The sequence below is a fragment of the Sphaeramia orbicularis genome, chromosome 9 (assembly GCF_902148855.1).
Source record: "Sphaeramia orbicularis chromosome 9, fSphaOr1.1, whole genome shotgun sequence".
Lineage (NCBI taxonomy): Eukaryota > Metazoa > Chordata > Actinopteri > Kurtiformes > Apogonidae > Sphaeramia > Sphaeramia orbicularis.
Genome location: NC_043965.1, coordinates 53,970,378 through 53,985,860, shown reverse-complemented (window position 1 = coordinate 53,985,860; position 15,483 = coordinate 53,970,378). Strand labels below are relative to the sequence as shown.

At 39.1% G+C, this 15,483-nt stretch overlaps 1 protein-coding gene across 3 annotated transcripts in view; it reads left to right on the top strand.

The window, feature by feature from the left end:
* The first annotated feature begins 2,857 nt into the window (after positions 1 to 2,857).
* Positions 2,858 to 15,483, top strand: part of dapk1 (death-associated protein kinase 1) — a 132,499-nt gene continuing 119,873 nt past the window's right edge. The window contains exons 1-2 of one of the 3 annotated variants that reach the window (XM_030143256.1): positions 2,858 to 3,024; positions 3,774 to 4,002. In XM_030143256.1, the coding sequence (XP_029999116.1) occupies positions 3,941 to 4,002 (62 nt within the window). In that variant the 5' untranslated portion in view covers positions 2,858 to 3,024; positions 3,774 to 3,940. Of the gene's footprint in view, positions 3,135 to 3,440; positions 3,660 to 3,773; positions 4,003 to 15,483 lie in introns of those variants that run through there. The other 2 variants (XM_030143254.1, XM_030143255.1) reach the window with 2 other exon arrangements.

The following is a 15,483-nucleotide window of genomic DNA, read 5'->3' as shown; positions in this document are numbered from 1 at the left end:
ACTGACCAAAGATCCCCCGTTTCCACAGACTTATATATTGAACTTGTCTCTATATGTCGCGTCATTTTCTTCCAGGGGTCACTCCAGTCTCATTTACTTTTTTTGACCCTCTCATAAGTGATCTGGTGGTCCATCTGTAAATATTCCTGGTCAATGACATTTTAGGCTGAAAAGAAAGCATTGATACCAACCACTGATCCCCAGCTCACTTGCCAGCTGAGTCAGAGCTTCAGAGCTTCTGTTCACTAAATAAAACAGAAAGTGTAACTGTAAATGTGATTAATAAGTTACACCTACAAGACTGTAAGATTCTTTACTTACACAAATGTTTCATAATGTTATCAAATTAACAGTGTGATTAAGTTTATATTAACCTAATCATCATCAATTGCTTATCTCCAGCTAGTCCAAATGTGGTCACTTCTGGCTCCAACAAGTATAAAAATATGAAATGACAATGGTCAAAATATAAAATCTAAACCTTATACGGAACAATAGTCCACAAAGCAATGGGTGACATTGCAACAGGCAAGTCCACTTCTTTTATCAGCCTTTGGTCAGATTACAGTCCTCTCCTCTGGATTGATGATAAAAGCAGCAAAAACAGAATGTCAGAGGGGATTCTTCAGGGATTTACAATCGTCTTATTTGATGCATCCATGGATGCCTCACATACAGTGGCCTTCAGGGACAACTGAGACCTTTGACCCGGAGCTGATGTCATCAGACGGTGCCCAACCTTCTCAGGGTGTTATGACCCTTAGCCGCCCAATTGTATGAGCCAGTGGGGGACCCCCAAATCAAATTCTATTTAAGGCCCCATAAAGGCTTGGCCCTAGATGCATAGACATCTTAAAGTACTTCCCCCCTCACTCAGCCTGGAGTCACATGTAGCTTTACAGTGCAGCACTAAGGCATGACACAGCCGTGACATCATAGTAACACTTCCCCTTGACAGAGCAAGTACAATACACATCAGAGTCATAATGAGTGTCACCAAGTGGAAAGTGGACAGAGGCCTTCTGCTCCCATTTGTTTAGTTTGTTTTGCAATAAAAATGTGACCTATTCAGAGTGTAACCTGCCCGTCGCCTGTACCCTACATACCAGACCCCCACTGTCTGGATAGGACATGGTCTGATGAATGACTTCACAGTGCATGATTTATGCAGATAACCTAATATCATCAGAGATCAGCAAAAAATGGAATAAAAGCAGGGCCATACATAAGCACAGTGCAAATTCATGATTTGTAGATGCTAAGATGCTATGTGAAGTTCTACCTCAAACTGTATTAGCATTAACACATTATTTCATTGTGGTTCACACTGAAACAGTGGGGAAGGTGACGTAAATAGGTAACATGTGGCTGCTGTTTTTTCAGAAGAGTAGGCCTAAACAAAAAAGAACTGCAATTCTTAAGATAACACCAGACAAATAAATAAAAACTTAAATAAGAATGTGACAGTCACAGTTTCTACAGGGCTTTAATCAGGCAGAAGTACGAAATAAACTGATGATTATTTTCTTGATTAAATGATGTGTTGTTAAGGCTGTAAAATCATTTGTTGTTAAGCAAAGATATATATATATTTTTTAATGCAAGTAAAAGAAAACAGAGAATATTCAAATATAAGCGGCTTAATTTAGCAAATTCCAGTTTTTGTCAGATGCTTACAGTTGACCACCAATTGATTGGTTGATTAATTGATTGATTGATTGATTGATTGCAGTTCTCTCATGGCAAAAAAGATATGCAACCCTTTACACAACAGGCTTCATACTCAGAATAACAGTCAATCAAAAGTATGATTTTTTTCTCTCTCCAGCATTCTTTTTTATTTTCACAATAAAACATGTAAAACTACTTGGAGTCAACATACAGTGATGTGCAGAGCAATGCATGAATAGAATTCACCACTACAGAATATTAGACAGCAAAAAAATATGAAGGATTGTAAGAAACAACTCAGAAAATGCTATTTATTAAGAAATGTTAAGTAATTATTGTTGTGTCATCGCTGGACCTGATCATGAAGCCAAAAGAGAGGATTCAATAGCTCGCTGTCTGAGGTTGTCTGGTAAATTGAAAGTGATGTCACTGCTCTGTGTATGATGATGTCATATAGTCGGCTTCCTGATAAAACCTGCTGAGTAACATTTTTGGTTGGGAATAAAAACCTGCTATCTCCCCTACTATAGCTTCAAATTTCAGTCTCCTGTGAAAGTTGTTTACATTCCATTATAAGTACCAACATTGAAGGAACAGATATATGTATATATATATATATATATATATATATATATATATATATATATTTTTTTTTTTTTTTTAATATTTCACAGTTTCCTGTTACATAAACAGTTTTTTGTTTCTCCTGAAAAATTTGCCAAAAGTCACATAGCAGGTTTTATCAGGAAGCCGACGATATGTTGTGTGAAGACATATGAAACTTGTATTTCTTGCTTGACCATATCATTGTACTATCCGCATCTTGTAGGCTCATGTAAATTATAATGTAAAAAGACCCCAGGAATAAGCTGTGTCGCTTCTGCCATCATGCAAAAGCTAACTGCCAGAATTTCTTTACTTTAGCACCCAGCCAAATATTTTCCTTCTCACAAAAGTTTAACACATTTGACGAAAATGACAGTAAGATGAGGCGCTCTGTCACTCACCGCATCCAGCCAAGTGTGATTACAGAAAATCGAAAGTTTGCTGCCCTCGTGCGACCGGAGCGGCTGAGCTGTTATACAGCAGTGAGACGTTCACGTCACATTGAATTATGGCAAGCATTTTTGCTACATATTCCGGTTTTGTAGCATTTCTACCGAAAACCCACAATCCTTAATAGCAGGACACGTCTGTTCCCGCGATTGCAAGTATTTGGGTTATATTAAATACCGCAGACGAGAACAGCTGTTTGAGATTCCAAGCGTCTAGACCTAACTGGGGCGCTCCATCAGAAGTCAGATATTTCCCATTGGAAGTGAACGCACCACAAGGACCAGACTGCCTCACATCGTAAGCGTTGATTTCTCCCATTCAAGCCAGCATTTTGTCTTCCGTGAGCCAAACCTGGGTCAGTGGCGGTCACCAAAACGCATGAAATCTCGGCTACGGGACACACACAGGTACACCATAAGACACTTTACGGCGCATTCATCATTTTTCCAGCACAGTTTCCGTTCAGGAAAGAGTGAATTACGCGCGCGGTGAACACACTAGCTAGTGTTGCCGATATATGGCAGTGTTTGGGTCAGGAATGCGCTCGTGCTGTCATTGTGAGGAAAAGCTCGGTTCGGCTTGGATTTTCAGCGGGAGTTATGGGACCGGGACTTTTTAGCCCACATGATCTGGGCTCAACACCTGTCTTGGTCCTTACGGGTAATTATTTAAAGAAGACGGGCTAACGCTGTGACTTTCCACAGCAGTCATTTTCCAAACAGGAGGAGGAGCAGCTGGGGTTTCCCATGGCTACACCAAGCTTTCGTGGGGCTTATTTACATTCCTAACCAGCCACTAGCGACACATGTATGGTTAAAATACTGTTACATTTATACTCGCAGTCTAATAAGTGAAACAGACGCTGTAGGAGTTCCATGTACATAGTGAGAAGGAGGACAGATGAGTGGAGGAGTCGTGACGCCGCCTCGGAGGTGCAGCTTCTGCTTTTGTTGACCGCTCCAGCTCACCTTTTCCCAGCAGTTAGCTCCAGGTAGAACAAGTCTCATGTTGTCTCTTCTTCTCCTCCTCTCTGTCACTTGCTGAAGTCCCTAACATGAGGATGGTCGTCGGCTCGTAACCCTGCCCAGACCGGAGGCTGAGGTAGAGATGTGTCCGCTGTGAAGAGCCGGTGTGCCGGTAAGGAGAAGAAGCCTGCGGTCGGTAGGACGGGAGGAGGAAGGAAAGGAAAGAAGGAAGGAAGTGCCTGGGCAACATGACTGTTTTCAACCAAGAAAATGTGGAGGAATTTTACGAAATTGGAGACGAGTTGGGGAGGTAAGTCAGTATTTAATAAATGTGTCTCAATGCGTCTGAGCCTCCCCTTTTGTACAGCTGAAGTGTGAAGGGCAGGGTGGGTATCATTCTGGGAAAATACCTGGGATAATCCTCTCATATATATTCAGCTAATCATTACATGTAGATTGATGCAGCAGTTCCATCTGTAGGTTTGATAATATGGGCTTTATAATCTGCTTGCTGATAGGTCGAGCACATGCACACTCATGCCAATACACATACAAGCGCTTTGCGCACATGCTATCTGTGTTAAGTATCCCCCAGGACGCACCCCCACTGTAAGTGTGTCTGATAGGCTCTGATTAATGCACTCCATAATCTGTCATTGTCAGTGATGAACACCTTTATGACTATAGTCTCCTTTCTTGGAAATGTATAGCAGACAGTGAAGCATTGTGCACTGTTAAAAGGAGAGGATTTAAATTGTTTCTCAGCCTGATCGGCCATCATTCAGTCTGGATTTGGTCAGAGGTGTGTCCCATGTGGGAAATCACTGAAACGCCCAAGCAAAGTGGAAACATAAAAGCTGTGGAGTCAGCACCACATCTGTTGACTTCTGTAGGCTGTCTTATGAAAGCACACAGGCTGGACTCGTGGTTGTATTGTTTTGTAGCTTGGGTTTAGTATTTCACAAACTCTGGCTGCACAATAGCTACATTGCAGCATCTACATTACAATACGTGCATGTACAGTAGTCATATTGCAGACAGCAACATGCAGTGCCAAGCAACGCAAATGAACAAAACCACAATCTGAAAATGAATAAGGGATTGGAAAATATCATTACAAAAGTTGTATGGATGTATTTTGGCTACAGAAAGGATGATATTGACCAAGTATTTTTACCTCGAACCTTTATGATGAACTGTCATATCAACCTAATCTGTCCAAAGTCACTTTGGGAGAGGAGTTACACTGCTATTTTGGTGCACTGAAATTGTTTGTACAGTGTTAAAGGAAAGGATGCCATATTCATGTGGTATTAGAACATGACAAATGTCTCACTCCTTCCTACTTCCTTCAGATCAAAGGAAAAAAATCCAGTCTGTTTAATTTTTTTTTGTATCACTTCCTTGATTGGGCAAGTGAGATAGATTTTCAAGTCTTCGTGCACATTTTGTTTGCCCAGAATGATCCAACAATTCCTATTGTGGAGCCCTGAGCCCTTGGTAGTGGAAAAAAGAGAAAATTATATAGTGATAATTCCCATTTTGTTTTGCATTACTTAGTGACTTTTAATTTAATAACATTTTTATTCCTTGATTGTATTCAAGCAGAATCCAGGAGTCCAATGGCATCTCTATGACTGTCAGAAACATGGAAATGGATCTCCGTGTGCTCCTGGTCATTAAAGTGACACATGTACACTGTGTTGGTAATAATCAGCCAATTGTTTAGTGCTCTCTATGGCCTCTCTGGCAGCTCTGTCTCCTTTTAGTGCTCACCTTCCCGTACTGTGGGGGAGAGCTGAAGTAGCTGGAGCTGCTTCACTGCTACTTTGGTAATAGAGATGACTGGGAGCTTTGTCTAATGGGGTTGAATTTCTGTCTGGAGGTAAAGAGACGGCTATGTGAGCGTGATATTACTCATTTGGTCATCTCAAATGCAGTTTAAACAGGGAGATGGGGATTGAACATTGGATTTACTGCTAATAGTGATAATAATAATTTCACTTCATGTCTATGGCCTGCAGCACAGGTATCTATGAAACCAGTAATTTCCATCCATAGGTCAGAAGGACTCACTGAAGATGATGTGAATCATGATACTCTGGCCTTTACAGGCTCCATGGTCTGATATTCTTTTATAGATTCGGTGGCCTGGGTTTTAAATAAACTAAAGAAGGTGATGGATTACAAGTGCGTGACATTATACATCATTAATGAGAAAAAATATTTTGGTTTTGCGATAGTGGAGAGTTGAAGCTGTGAAAAGGCTCGAAGACTGTATATATTGGTTTTCCTTTACTTGGTCATTTGCCTATAGCTGAAAATATCGGTCTGTAAAGGCAAATAATGATATAACAGTTTGTTTGTTACAATAGCACTTGTATTAGCGCTCAAAACGGTACATTCTGTACAATAACTCAGGACTCAGGATTTTGTCCTGTCGTTTTTCCACATGCTGTGACTTGAATGAAGTTTGGATAAAACAGTGTTAGTTTATGATAAAAAGCCAGTGAGTCTCCTTATCCACTGGATCCACTGCAATAGAATGACGTGCTTTATAATGCCATACACGCTTAAAAACAGGGAGCCTTTTGATCTGACTGTACTCTAGGGCGGACTCTGGCCCACGTTGGAATGAAGCCCATTTAGTTTGGCAAAATTAGACATCACTCAGGCAGCGACCTTCTCCTTTCCCTGACACTGACACTGCTTTGCTTTGGTGTGCATTCATGGTAGAGCTGAAGCAGGTGAAGCCAAGCGTCTAACCCTCATTAAGATTTATCCACAGTGAGCATTGTAGGTAGTTAGAAATGGGAGGCAGAGTGCAAAGATGCAGACATTTCACTTATTCTACACGCAGGCAATGCATAAAGGTCCGTTTCTGGCCAAGTGTGCAGTCTGGTCTCATAAAATCAAAACAGTGTTTCTTGTCACTGGAATCACTCATTAAACCCTCTTGAGTCTTCACATTATCCCGAATGACTGCTTCATCATGCCTTGATTTCACTGCCTTATCACTTTCCCTGCTTATTTTTGCAGTATCTATCTATCTATCTATCTATCTATCTATCTATCTATCTATATACATATATATACATATATATATTATGTATGTATGTATGTATGTATGTATATATATATATATATATATATATATATATATATATATATATATATATATATATAGTGTATATATATATATATATATATATATATATATGTGTATATGTATATGTGTATATATATATATATATATATATATATATATATATATATATATATATGGATGTATGTTCCCCAAACAGAGATTTCAAGATTCCACTTTCAGTTTAACTTTTCCTGAGAATCAGCAGTGTTGTTATCATTCTGTAGGCATTCAGTAAATTTCAATCATTTTTTAATGAAAAATAGTAGCAGCATTATGCTGAAGAAGTGGCACTGCTGATGTAGAAAGAAGGCTATTAAACTTTTTTTTCTAATAAAGCAAAGTGTTTAGCTTGCTGATCCTTTTTAACTGTTTAGTGTGGAAATAATAAATGCCCTATCCTTTTCTTCCATCATAGAATGATTGGAAATTGTTATTTTTTTAAACTTGAGCCAAAAGAACATGATCAGGATGTAATCATCTCCACCTGCTTCAGCTCTACCATGAATCTCCACCTTATTTTGGGATGGGAAAAACCCTGTTTCACCAGTACAGTAAACATCTCATTGAATGAGAGGTGCAAAACAAGCCGCCTTTCAGAGTGCTGCTGCTGTTGAAGCCCCAGGCCATGTGAAGAGGCAATGAAGAAAATGTGATAATCCAAGTGCACTGATGATCAAACAGCCAGTTAGTCTGTTTTCTCAGAGAGCTGTCTTGCTGAGTGCTTCCCATGGAAATTGCTTCTGCCGTTCTCCTTCCAACCTTACATTATACCTATGATCAACTTGGAACACAATAGGCCTGGGTCTTTTAAATTTTCAGATTTAAAAAAAATTACCACAAGTTAAAAGGTTGTATTTTAGCACTCAATTTATACAGTCACATATATTGTAGAATTTGTAACAACAGACGCAGCAGTTGGATGTGACATTTATTCAGTCTGACATTTTCCACTCTCAGGTAGAGTATGATGATGGTCAATGCCTCTTATCATTTGGTTAGATAGATAGGTGGTAAAACTTTATTGTCTGTTACAAGTGACAGAAATTCTTCTTTGACAGGCTTGTATACAGCAACACACTAAAAACACAAGCATTTAAATAAAACACATTAAAACAGCATGCAGGTGCAATCATGCTGAAAAGGAGGAGGGGTACAGTTAAAAAACAGCAAAGTGTTCATTTTAGATTATTCAGTATAGTTATTGTGGATTAAGGATTTTTTTTTTATAGATATAGTTATAACTGCTTATCTTTTGCTTACAAACGCTAAGTCATTTCTTTCTTTATTTATTTAGGATCCCCATTAGCTGTACCATAGCTACAGCTATTCTTCCTGCTGTCATATAGGCTATCACAGTGAGCAGGCTGTTATAACTTATTTAAGTCTGATGATGATAATATCACCTTGGGCTTGTGATGGGTATTCTTCCAATTTACTCTTTAAAGTTTATTTTATAGATCATAAAACTACTGAATTGCATATACTCAGAGCAATGGTTAGGTGCAGTCCTATGTTATTTTTAGAAGTAACTAATGCACATATACTAAGTGTTTACACCACAAATCTATCCCCCAGAGTCTTTCATTGTCTCAGGTGAACAACTCCTGATGTTTGATGAAGTGTACAATCTGGGACACTGTTCACCCTTAATAGTTGAAGTACATTTTCACAAATCAGTATCACTTGAATGAATACAATGGGGAAAAAAAAGGAAAAGGGTGTCTACAGAGTGTTTCTGCCGTGATATTGGAAGAGGAATCCCTGTTACATCAGCAGCAGAGAACAGAGACAGGCTGATATTTGATCTTCCATGCAAGACCAGGATCAGGATGGGATATCGGATGTAAAATCCCAATGGTATATGTGCTTGAAGAGACTGGTGGAGCAGTGTTATTGTTGGGTCATATGAGTTCAGTTCAGTTTTTCTCTGTTTCCATGTTGTCATTTGTTTGCCAAACCAATGACTCAGCCACTTTCTGCATCACATGGCCAGAGGAAGATGAACTAAGACATTAGCTGACTGTGGAATGCATTTGTGTGTGTACCTTTCATCTGGTCCACGGGGCTCTTGTACACTTTGCATATTTTTGCAGTACTCTGCCTATTAGTCGGCATTAATCTGACCACTGTGTGCCTCTCTTGCAGTTGTATCTATGGTGTGTTTTTTCCATGCGTCAACGTTGAAGGGAGGGGATATTTTAAGGGAGATTCTGAATTGCAAATGAACATAAAATCCTTGAACTGGGACTGTATTTGGGTTATTCCTCAGCACAAATCACCCCAAAGACACAATTCCATGAATATAAAATGGGATTATATTCAGGCTTTCACAAAGGTTTCCCATATTAAAATAGGATACATTTGAGAAAATCCTTTTCCCTCAAGAAGGTGCTATGCAGATCATTTAATTGATATCTAAAGAACAGCAGGCTTTAACAACCAACTGACATGCTTTTTTGAACACACTACCACCAGTTAATGCCATGCAGGCATTCTCTGCTCCTGCTACTGACCTAGATTTACCCCCCTGCCCTGGCTTGTATTATTTGGTGGTGAGGCAGGCTGGATTGCAGTTGATGAGGCCTGCCACTCACACACCCAACCCCACCCCACCCCACCCCCTCCACCCTTGGGAGCAGACGTGGTGTTGCATAAATGCAGCAGTATCATAATGTAGTTCAGACTTTTTGGGATAAAATCATAAAGATATGAATGAATGTCAGCAATGTGATGCATTGGCAGCTTTGTTTGATTTGTTGTACGACTCCAACCTTGCTCTGATTTTTGTTTCTTTTTTAGTTTACTTGTTTCCCCCACTTTCATTTTTTTGGCACATCGTGGTATTTAGAAACTCACCCTTGTGCCTTCTGGAAATGCTATAAAATTCTAACTGTAAAGACCACAGCACAAACAATTTTGCTGCTAAATAGTTCATAATCATATGTATCTCTTTTTAAAGAAGCATTCATGTGCTTTACATATCTTATGCTATGAGAAAAACCTATCAAGATGGCTATTTTTTATAGTCTATCTTGTTTTAAGAAAAAAATGAAAGGTTATATGTTGTCACTAGAAAATCTTTTTTTTTTCAAGTACATTAGTGAGTGCTGTAAGGACAGGAGAACATATGTGCTACCTAATACATATAGCCTAACCTATGCAATTAATTTGATGCTAATTTCGTTGTTGTTGTATGTGTTGTTTTCTTACTTGCTGTTTTTAATCACCTTTTACATGTTTCTTTTATAATGTTTTAAATGTGTTTCTTTTTCCTTTGTTGTATTTCAATGTCCTGTGTAAAGCGCCTTGAATTACCTTGTTGCTGAAATGTGCTATATAAATAAACTTGCCTTGCCTTCATTTCAAATAAAATCAACATTTGCCTTGTTTTATATGAGGAGATTTCATGCTCCCTTGGCGTCCAGAACAGAAATATGTAATATGGTCCTGTGGTCTGGTCACTATATTAAATTGTATCCTCTCCTGTTAAAGAATGAGATGAATTGAAGATGAATTGTATTCTGTTGAAGCTGCTTTATTGCACAGATAGTAGAGTAACAGCATAAGGCTTGTTCTGTAGGTATTTCATGAATCTGACATTTATCTGTAGCTCTGACTGCACTGAGCTCTGCCTTGTGCCATCGTCTTGCAGAAATGTGTATATGAGTCACATAGGCATGATGTTCTTCCTGTGACCTCAGGATCATCATGTAAGAGAGAAGTGCGAGAAAACAGACGAAAAAATCAAAAAGTAAGTACTCAGAACTGTACACTGGTTATGTTACACTCCAACAAAGGTGTAAATGATTAAATGGAACAGATTTACTGTTCAGTGGTACTTGTGCACGGCTCTGGATTGAAGTTGTTTAATTTCTAGTGCTATGTCTATGTCTTGAAGGCCAGTCTAGCCGCCTCCCTCGATATAAGCCTTGTGATCGCTTCAGTTACACTTGTCAAACTGCGGTCAGCTTGTGACTCAAATTGAAATATGACTCATCTGGAATGTCCTCAAGTTGCATAATGAGTTATTTTCAATTAATCTTTGCAGTCACTGGAGGATAATTGGAACCCTTCCAACTGTGTTAGCGGGTGAATGGCAGGGGTGTCACACTATGTGAGTGTGTGTGAAACTGTGTATGTGTGTGGGGCGGGAGAGCTGAAAACCTTTGTGGTCAATTAGGAGAGGACTGCAGTCAGTCGAGCGTGAAAACCGAAGGGTTGTAATCGGAGGGTAAAGACGACTGTTCTGTCTTTCACCCACTTTGTGACTACACTTGGTGCAGCATTACTGATACTCTGTTGTGCGATCTTCTCCCTTGTAACATAATTAACAGTAATGAATACCTGAAGCAGCAGTGGTTTGTGTTTAATAGCAGGAAGAAGATCTGGGTGGTTAGCATGAGCAATGATAGCCGGTGTTGCTGATCTGACAAAGAAAAGAAAACATGTTTAAAAAGAACACAAGACTGGATGTGTACTTTATACCTGCCTGTAAATATACATTAAAAACTCCATGTCGGTTTGTTGTGGAGATGTTAGAGGTGAAATTTCGACCATGTCATACTGCAGGCCACACAACGAGTACGTGCAGGTAGTCATCTATAACAAGACAAGCAGCTTCCTAAGTGAATACCGGATCCATCTATGACATGTTCTGTACACTATCTATTCCCAACAGTAAAATGTGCATACAGGACTTGAGTATAAAGACACAGTTTCCAGTGTAGTCTTTTAATAAATTAATCTCACTCACTGTGTCAAAACCTTACCTAGGGAGATGACATGTATATGAACATTAGAAATAGTCTGTAACAGGTTAAAGGTAGTTAAGAGATGTATCAATGTATTCATTTGTTCATTCAGATTATAGGGCTGGGCAATATGACCAAAAAAGTCACTGATAGATCAGGCAATGTTGGTAATTATGATAAATCTCAAACCACTATTTATAGATAGTCCATCCATCCTTCCGTTTATCAGAGAGTTTTGTCCAACCCATTTCTTGAAGACTGTTAACCTGATTCTATTCAAATTTCACACACATGTTCTTTACCACTAGTAGAGGTGCAGTGCATAGTTTGATGGTTGATTTGGAATTTTTATTTATTTTTTTTTTTTTACACATTTTTGAAAAGTTTTTGAACAGACTGAAAGTTAAGACTCATCCCTGGATAGGCAGGGTATCAGTCAGCAGGAGGGGCAAAGTGTTGTGCGACCGGGGGGGTATTAGTACTAGTATTAGTGTATTACTTTTTCACTTGTTTAATATCTTTTTGTCCGAAGTGAGATTTGGAGAAAGCATATGCTTACTTGTGGCTTTTAACTTTAATTATAGTCTAATCCTTTCAGAATGCAATATGGTAGAACATTCAAAACAATAAAAATGATAAAATGTTCGTTCAGTGTTCAAGTATAAATGAATAAAATTTAAAAATTGTAATTTGTACACTACTAGCCATAAAAAAAAAAAAATCACAACCTGGATTTAACTAAGTAGATAGGAAAGAACCCTCTACTGGATAATAACTGCAGTGATTAGTATGTTTCAACAACAACAAGTTCTTTAATCCTAATGGATGCAGTTAGGAGCTTCTCATTTCTAAAACAATCTTCCTTAGACTTCATTTAACAAAGGGATTGGACGCCACAGAGTCCAGACCTGAACGCCATTGAGAATCTTTGAGTTGTGAAAGAGAAGACATTACACCTGTGGCTGGCCGTGCATTTGGTACCTGGGCTTTCATTGGGGACTTACTTGACTTATTATCGCCACTATAACGTCACAATTACAGAAACCATTAATTCTACACAAAAAAACCAAAAGACCTGAGAGAGGGAGACTTTTGGTGTATTGACGGTGAATACCATTATTACTAAAGCTGCGAACCCAGTTAAGACAACTCCAAACCTCTACACTACAACCACAACTGTACCATGGACATCATCCGGAGCAGTTCACAATCAATATTTATCTAATAACATCAAAATTTAAATAAAAAAAACATTATAGCCCACTCACCAGTGATGCTCATTATTTATATACAAAATCCATCCTCCTTTCCTAGCGTAGCAAAACTTCACTGACTCTGTCATAGAGGTGATCTGTGTGTTTCAGTTCCATCAATAAGTCCTTTTCTATGTCCATGGAGGCCAAGGCTGAGAGTCTCCTCTGTCCAGTCGTATTCCTGGAATAACTTTATATTCTTTTGAGGGCAGAGAAAGTCCGCTTGACAAGCTAGCTATAGCATTGGGGTTGGCTGACCTCTCCTCACAATGTCCAACTTTTCTGGAGAAGTCTGCCTCCGTCAGCCAATGTGGGTGTAAAAAAAATCTACCTCAAATATGTTAATGGTTCCATTCAGTTCAATTCAAATGAGCTTTATTGGCATGAATCAAAAAGAATATTGCCAAAGCTATATCAAGTAAAAGTTTTTCTCTTGCCATCCAAGCAGAGGAAGGATAAATGCTGACAACATTATGGACCAGCTAGCCGGCCCTGTGAGGAGAAACTGAAAAGTGGTTAAAGACACAGTCCTGATGCTATACAGTGAAGTTAAATGGGGCCTTCACTACTCATTTTGAAGGCCCAGGGCAGATTAGATTAACCCTGGAAACACACAGAGACTGAAATCTGATTGGATAAAATATCTTACATCCACATATACGTACTGGAAGCAGTACAGCCAAGAGAAAAGCTAAGAAATGAAGAGAATCATCTATTTGGAATAAATTGATACAATTTCATGGAACAAATATTAGAATGTAGGTTGTAAATGTAGGTTAGTGTTTCTGATGATGTTTAGGCCAGTAGAGAAGGCCTTGCTGGCCCAAACAGCCCACCACTGTGAAATGATTTCACAGTTGTCCGACTCTCCATCAATACAGGGTCTTAGTAAAAAATGTATGCAATGCTCGACAGAAATAAATGTTATGACATTTATTGAGCCATTGAATAAGAAATGCGTGGTAAAACAATGCCATGGCAAATGTGTCCTGCAATCAAAGCAGCAGGAAGTCCAACGAAATAGTGTGTATGACTTTTGATTTGGCAGCTAATGTTAATTTGGCAGTTGTGGATCAGGAGGTAGAGCGGTTCGTTCAATAACCAGAGATGTAGTTTACCATCAGCAGTTTGTGAAAGTGAGAGTGAATGAGTACGCTAAATAGAAAAGCGCTATATAAATCTAATCCATCATTATTATTTAGTGAGAGGTGATGGAGGTTAACTTGCCGTCTGCCATACCTACAGCCTGTAAAAGGGGTCAGAACAGAAAAATTAGCACTTTAAATTTCACTGATACTTGAATGTTGTACTGAATATGCATTTGTAGTATTTCATGCCATATTCTCAGAGGCTTTAAAGTACTATTCATTTGGACTAAAGTCAGTCTGTATTTCTTCCACCGTGTTTTTCTCTCCAGTAACGCACTCTGTAATGTCTGTATCACAAACAAACTCTTGCGTAACAGTGCAAGTGCAGTACTAGCATAAAAAACCCCCAACATTCTCTTGTGGTGCTGTTACTCCACACACATTTTCTGTTGCTTGTTTTTAGATGGATCACTGTTGTGTCACTTTCACTTTGTGTTGCTATGGATACTTATATCTATTCTCAAACGGTTTGTTAGGTTTGGCTTCACAGACAACAGAAGAGGTTACAAGTCAATGATGTGTTTGTGGTTTGAGATGATGAAAAGAAAGAGTGAGGTTTTTAAGAGCTCAGTTTAATGTGATGTCAAAAGAGTCAAACTGGAGGTGAACCAATCCATACTCTTCCAGTCTTGAAGTCATGAACCCTAACTCATAAAGTACAGACATGTTTTAGCATCAGAATGTTGGAGTTAGAGGGTGTTTCATAACAACAGGGTCACTTCAGCTCAAAACCTACAGAACCAGTCTGTTCTTCTTCTGATTTTCCCTGAGTCATGACAGTTTAGTATCTCGAAACCTGCTGAATGTCAGTTTCAGCAGACACATAGGGGCCCTGTTTTAAAGGCTGAGTACAAAATAAAACATGAGATGATAGATGGACCAGCTGAAGCAGTAGCCTCCTCCTCACCTCCTGCCACCATCTCATCTACTGTCACAACATTAACATTCCTCTGTGACTTTACACAGCTTCATATCATGTTTTCTGCTCTATTTATCTATTGTTCCAAAGTGTAAAAGACCCATACCCGTAAAAGTAGATATTTGGAGGAGTTGTTTGATTAGTTTTGCTACTATCCATTCACTGAAGAAACTAAAAAAATAAATGAAATGAAAATAGACAGTAGAGTTGCGGCATCCTTGGCTTTTCGCCAATAAAAGACATTTTTTGACAGTTTGTACACCAGAGACCTAATGGATTCATTGAGTAAATAATCAAAAGATTAATAAGGGGCGGCTGTGGCTCAGTTGGTAGAGCGGGTCGTCCAATAACTGAAGGGTTGGCGGTTTGAATCCCGCTCTGTCCTAGTCAGTCTGTTGTGTCCTTGGGCAAGACACTTCACCCTCTTTGCCTCCAGTCCCACCCACACTGGTGTATGAATGTTTGGTGGTGGTCAGAGGGACCGTAGGCGCAAAATGGCAGCCACGCTTCTGTCAGTCTGCCCCACGGCAGCTGTGGCTACAGATGTAGTTTACCACCACCAGAGGGAGAAT